Below are 6,117 nucleotides of genomic sequence, written 5' to 3'. Positions count from 1 at the left end.
GATCTCTGAAAAGTGAAGTCATATAGTTATTATTAGGTGAATCGAAAGAGATAAAAATATATAAGAAAAAAGAACACGAGCTTCAGAGAATATTAAAATTCAAATTTGAAAAAGAACTGCAACACTATAACTTTTAATCAATTTATGAAGCTTGAATATAGGTTTTCTTCTTTAGATTTCACAATCACGAGCTTATTAATTTTTTTATTAGTTTTTAATAATATTATGTATTTTAACAAAACTAATTTTAAAATATACATTCAATATGTGTAAGCGAGATAGCACGTGTGACCAACTAGTTTGTACAAGTAAAAAAGAAAAATTTTGCACAAAGATCAATTATCGTAGTAATCAAAAACAAATTCAAGCGAATCAAGCCTACTGACTTTTTTTGTTCTTTTACTTTTTTCCTTCTCTCTACAGGGAATGTACACAAATATGAACGCCAAAACAAAGACTAAAAGAAAGGGTAAAAATATATATCGAAAACAGTGTTAAAATAAGAGAAAAAAAAGGAATATCTTCATCATAAAAAAATTAAGTAAAAAAGAGAAAAAAAGTGTTTCTACTCAACTAGTGGAATTCTTAGCTTTGAATTTTGACATGTCCACTAGGTCTCCAAACAACTTATCTTCTGGCTTGGACTGTTTCATGGGTGATTTATATGAAGAATAGGAAGTAGCAGAGCTCCTCAATGAACTGTTATCTTGCCCACCACCACCATACATCATCGCTCTTTGTTGCTCATAGAGCTGAGTCATGTGCTGCCCACTCTGTTGCATCATATGAGGATTATTCACAGAACTAAAATTGCCACCTCCATAACCGTGCATTGTCTGAGGAGGGATCATTCCCCCCATCATTTGACCTCCTCCATGCATTGTCTGAGGAACCATTCCCCCCATCATCTGACTTCCACCGTACATTGTCTGAGGAGGAACCATTCCCCCCATCATTTGACCTCCGTGCATTTGCTGCTGATTAGGCATACCCATATTGCTCTGGATTGGATGGTTTTGTAGTGATGTTAGCTGGCCACTGGTGATTGGTTGAACGTACATACCCACAACTTGTTCGTTCCCCATTGGCTGTCCATATGGGCCATTTTGTGCTGGTTGGGTGTGTGTGACCACTACCTGAGTCATCTGCATTGGTGGTTGATGGGGATTTGTGTTTGTTGCCTGAACCTCCCAGGGTGGTGGTGGGAAGGCCTCACTGCTGCTTTGAGGACCTACAACAGTAAAAGATCAATAGTCATTGACCGATCCGAAAAACCAAGAAAGATAACTGTTCAATATTACACTGGAAAATATGAATTAATAGAGAACAAGGTGGATACATACTGTAAGGAGACTGGGGCTGCTGTTGATTCAAGCCCTGAGCAACTTGCCCATTCCACGAAGGATTAGGTTGTTGGCCGAATGGTGATTCATATGACGGTGGGGCACTGCCATTTGTATAAAATGTTTGTTGTTGCTGAGGCTGAAATTGCGATGTTGGAGGGTAAGTTTGTCCAGCTCCATAAGTTGGCTGAGAAGCTGAGTTTATGTTACTCTGTGAAAACATATCGGTAAGCGCAAGGATGTTGTTCTGCTGAGATGATACAGGTGTGGTGGGCTGTGGTGCATCAACAGGAACAAGAGCTAGTGAATTGTCAAAATCTTCACCGCTGAGAAGGTCCATTTTTGGATCAACCTTTACTGAAGGGGGAGTGACCGAACCATTGGATGTAGGTACAGGTACCAGCAACGGAACAGGCTGGCTTGTACTTGCACCTGAACTGGCCCTGCATTGGAAAACCAAATTATACTTGGTCCTTACTGCAGCAATATGCAGATTAAATTCGAATCTGTGTCGCATGCTTTTAGTTTACTAATGCATATAACAAATGTAAACAGCAAATGTGGTCTGTTCCAGAAATAAGTCACAACCATTCCAGTAGCTATAACAAAATGCACAGACGCTATAGAAAACAAAGAAGAATGAGAAAATCTCTTTACCTCCCATCAGGATGTGCGGTATCATCTTTAGTCCCAACAGCATCATCGATATCCACTAATGACTGAAGAGTTTTTGGTTTCTCTACGGTAACAGAGGTTCTGGATTTCTCAAGGCCAGCAGAACCTGATGCGATTGATTCATGTTTGGCAAGTACACGCTGCAAATCATCATTCAGTGCTAGACCTTGACAGAGAAGCTCTTCATCCCTAATAAAAAGTTCAGCATTGCATAACTGTACAATTCAAAGAGAAAAGAAGATCCCCAAATCCTTGTAAACAAGCACAAGGGTCTAACAACACAAACTTTGAAAATTTGAAACTAAATAAATCATGCATTTATCTTCTCCACTGATAATCGGAAAATAAAATAAAAATGAGAATTCAGATCATCGCAGGGGGTAAGCCTTGAACTGTCCATATAGCAGGCACCATTTGGAAGTTGGAAAATTAACAAGACAAACTTTGAAATGTCCGGTTAGATCAACTCTATGGATGGTTCTAGTTTAATCATAGTTAAGTGTCACTGAAACCTAAATTAACAGTTTTGACAATTGATAACAAAGAATGTAGAAAAGGTCTTACGAAGTCGTGTTAACAAGGTGTACCACCCTCTGCTTGTATGTGCGGCACTGATCAACTAGGTCAACGATCACCTCTTGTCTAAGACCCTGCCAAATGGCATTATGACGATTCAGTAAAGTATACATATATATTATATTTTTATTTAATAAAATACAATATGCTAGAGTGGACCTTATACCTCTCTGTTCCCTGGATCAAGAGCACTTAGCATTTCAGCAAGGACATCCATGATACCACGCGCATTCTGAACCTCTGTCACACTGAAAAGCAGATATAGATCAAATACACGGGAGGGCAACCAAATTACTGATACACAGGAGACCATTCACAAATACACTGAGCAGAACAGTCCACAGAAAATAAAGTTCTGTAACCACAACTTGTGTTAGGAGAAATTAGCGAAAGAAGTAATAATAGTAAGGTATACCTCAAAGTTGGAAGATCAGAAACCCCAGAGGACTCAGGCGCATCTGGCTGGTGATCGGCATTGCGTATATTTTGAGGATAAGAGGGCAGAGGTTGTGTCTGTGGTGGTGTGAAAATTGGTGCCCTCTCAGATCTCTGAGGAAATACTGCTCCAGCACGCTGACAATGACGAGTAAATCAGCTCAAACAGTACAAAATAATATTTAAATAACATTAGAAACTAGTAACAATTACTAAAATCACAGTCAATGTTATAAGTTATAATCCAATGTTGTTTTAGGATGAGTAGCATTAGTAGCATATTCTTAAATTTTCGTTTATGTCCAAGAATCATGAGTACCAAATTCAAAGCATACCAGCAACTCTTGGTAAGCAGCGTAGTATTGAGGATATCTTGCCCTTGGTCCTCCGAAAGCTTCTTGCCAGGTATCTATTAGAATCAAAATCTTTTCCTTAACACGAAAATCAGGCTGCAGGTGCACATGGAACAAGATTATATAACTGTGTCACCAGTCAATAATTGAGACACCAATGCAACAACGAAAGCATGACATACCTTCTTCTTTACTATCCTAACCATCTCATGAAGAACGTCTTTTTCTGCAACATGCATATGAACAATATCCCCACAATTCTTGATTACAGTCTCCAACAACTAAACGAGGAAGCAAAATTGATGAAGAAGTTAGCACTTCATAGTAATGAACAAGGTGTTCATAACAATGTGAGAACAGGAACAAGCTAAACAATGGAAATTTTAGTTTCTTCCGGTGCTTACTGTGAGAGCCAGAAGTTGAACTTTTGAATTTCGACTACCAATGCGCTTCTTAAGACCTTTGACAACATCTCTTGCTTGCCTGATTAAGAAACCAGTTTGATAATTATAAAATTTAAGTGAAAAAAAAGTATCTAAAAAGGTAGCAGATATCAGACAAACACGACATGGAACAAAGCATGTAATTGAAGCGGATGTATATCATGATAGTGTGCAGATTACGAACGGACTACAGACCATCTACTATACCATGTTCCTGAACATATAGATGTCCTCAAGTTTTGCAAGTAGCTGTCTCATTTTATCATATTTTTCCTTATAAGTTATCTCTTGTTAAATCCTCTTACTGATACAAAGGAGGGAGCAAGCATATAAGTAGTACTATTACAAAAGACCAGCCAATAAGAGATGCCTGGTCACCACATATTCTGATCAGATGCAGTGGAGATAAATGAGCAAGTCGGATATCACAAACATGCTTAGATGAAAAAGCAATTCACCATTACAAGAAGACTCTTCCTTCTTGTTACTTCATTCTCAACGAAAAACGCCCAGTTGCCGAACCAATATGGATATTCACTGTTTAGGTTGATAGTAAGGTGTCAAACACAGGGCAGAAATCAACCTTTTAATCGAGCATTTATGAATGGCTAATGCATTGCCCTGTTGCAAGAGCAGTGCAGAACAAGGTGTGCTTTTAATGGAATTCATCACGTGGACAACGAAGTATGATTTGTTATGGAATTCATTGCTAATTTAGTACTATCCTAGAAGTCCGGGTGAGTTATCACCTATCGGAAGTGTGGCAAGAGTGCAGATGAAACTGACTACAAGCAGATTTTAAATCCTAGTTCCATGTCATTTCTTGCATCTTACAGAGTCTTACAGAATCTTCTAAACGAGGCTATCTTATGAGTCTAGATCCTAAATCACTTTACCGCCCACACTTTAACCCCAAGAACTTAAGAGTCTCCCATTTTAATCGACTCAAGTCCACTACTACTACTACAACTATACAGAATCCAACATATGAACTGTTGGATTAGTCTATGAACTATAGAATTCAGTTTCTTGTACAAATTAGTTCGTAGTATGTGAATTAGGTTAACTGTAAACCTATGACGTGAACTAAACAGTATAAACAAATAACTAAAATTCAACAACTAAAAAACAAACACACTTTGGATACAACGAAACAAAAACAAAAAAACAAGAAAAGTCAAGAGAATTTGAGTTGTATTTCGATAACAGATCCAATACGATTCCGATCCACAAATAAACAGATCGAAAACAAAAAACCTAACTAATAACAAGAAATTGAAATACAGAAATTGATAAAAGGAAAAGGGGGATAATGATGAAAATTACCCGGGATCATGATTAAGAATATCACAGATCTCAATATTCATAGCCCAATCAGGACCAATTAACTGATCACTCGTAGCTCTATCCACCAACGATGAACTCACCATTATTCCCAACTATATCACTACAGTAGTTCAAATTCTGAAAAGAAAAAAATTCCCTCAAAAATTCTTTAATCTGATCAAAACTGATGAAAAATCACAACGAATTTCAACGGAAATTTCCAGTAAATATTTAGGAAATTTGTTTCAGGTGGTAAGTGAGAAGAAGAAGTAGAAGAAAAGAATTAGGTCAAATTTTAGAAAGAGAGAATAAAGATTGGCTAAATTCTAGAGGGAGAGAGAGACAAAGAGGGGCGGATTTGATTTAGTTGGATTTCAACTTTCGACCGAAATCCTCGTAGACGATCCTCCGTTTTAATTATTTCTCATATATCATCTTCTTTCTTCTTCTTCTTCTGGATTTCTTCGCTGTTTCTCTCTCCCCGATTTTTTCTTTAATGGACTCTTCTTGCTCTCCTTTAAAACTGGACCCTGAGCAAATTACGTGTTATTGGAGTGGCGCACTCGTGTGCTGTACATGTGTGTAGATGTCTCTATCGATGGCACCGACCACCAAAAAAAAGAATGGCCTAGGTCGTAACTGTATTTTTTACTAGTGGCACACTAGACGTGCATCGTTAAACTTTATGGAAAATGATTTTCTTTATCGATAAAGAATGGTATCGATGCATTTCGAACTCAGGTTAGTGATATCATATTATAGTGACATTAACATGGGAAATGATTTTTAAAACTGAAAATGGATCATTTGTCCAAATATTTTTAAAACATGGTTCAAATGGACGAGTAAAAATTAGTATGGATGAAATGGACAACAACAAAAATCGCAAGGATGAAACTGGATTCATCCTGACTTAAACTTAAATAATAGCAAAGATGAAACTGGATGCATCCTGATGTAAATTAA

General features: G+C 37.4%; 1 protein-coding gene across 1 annotated transcript; it reads right to left on the bottom strand.

Moving 5' to 3' along the window:
* Positions 1–322: 322 nt before the first annotated feature.
* LOC113303934 (TOM1-like protein 9) lies at positions 323–5,652 on the bottom strand. Its single transcript, XM_026553012.1, has 10 exons — positions 5,152–5,652; positions 3,787–3,865; positions 3,565–3,663; positions 3,365–3,478; positions 3,010–3,167; positions 2,761–2,842; positions 2,583–2,668; positions 2,001–2,207; positions 1,344–1,786; positions 323–1,231 (listed from the first exon to the last, which is right to left on the bottom strand). The coding sequence occupies exons 1-10, from the start codon at positions 5,253–5,255 to the stop codon at positions 570–572; spliced, it is 2,034 nt and encodes a 677-aa protein (XP_026408797.1). The 5' UTR covers positions 5,256–5,652; the 3' UTR covers positions 323–569.
* Between the last annotated feature and the right edge of the window lie 465 nt (positions 5,653–6,117).

The sequence above is a fragment of the Papaver somniferum genome, chromosome 8 (assembly GCF_003573695.1).
Source record: "Papaver somniferum cultivar HN1 chromosome 8, ASM357369v1, whole genome shotgun sequence".
Taxonomy (NCBI): Eukaryota; Viridiplantae; Streptophyta; class Magnoliopsida; order Ranunculales; family Papaveraceae; genus Papaver; species Papaver somniferum.
Note: the sequence above shows the minus strand (reverse complement) of the source record. Positions and strands in the feature narration are given on the sequence as shown.

Coding starts and splice junctions, on each gene's coding strand:
- LOC113303934 (XM_026553012.1), bottom strand. CDS start 5,255: ATGGTGAGTTCATCGTTGGTGGATAGAGCTACGAGTGATCAGTTAATT. Junction 3,664..3,786: donor TTCAACTTCTGGCTCTCACA/GTAAGCACCGGA, acceptor TTCCTCGTTTAG/TTGTTGGAGACTGTAATCAA. Junction 1,787..2,000: donor ACCGCACATCCTGATGGGAG/GTAAAGAGATTT, acceptor TTTCCAATGCAG/GGCCAGTTCAGGTGCAAGTA.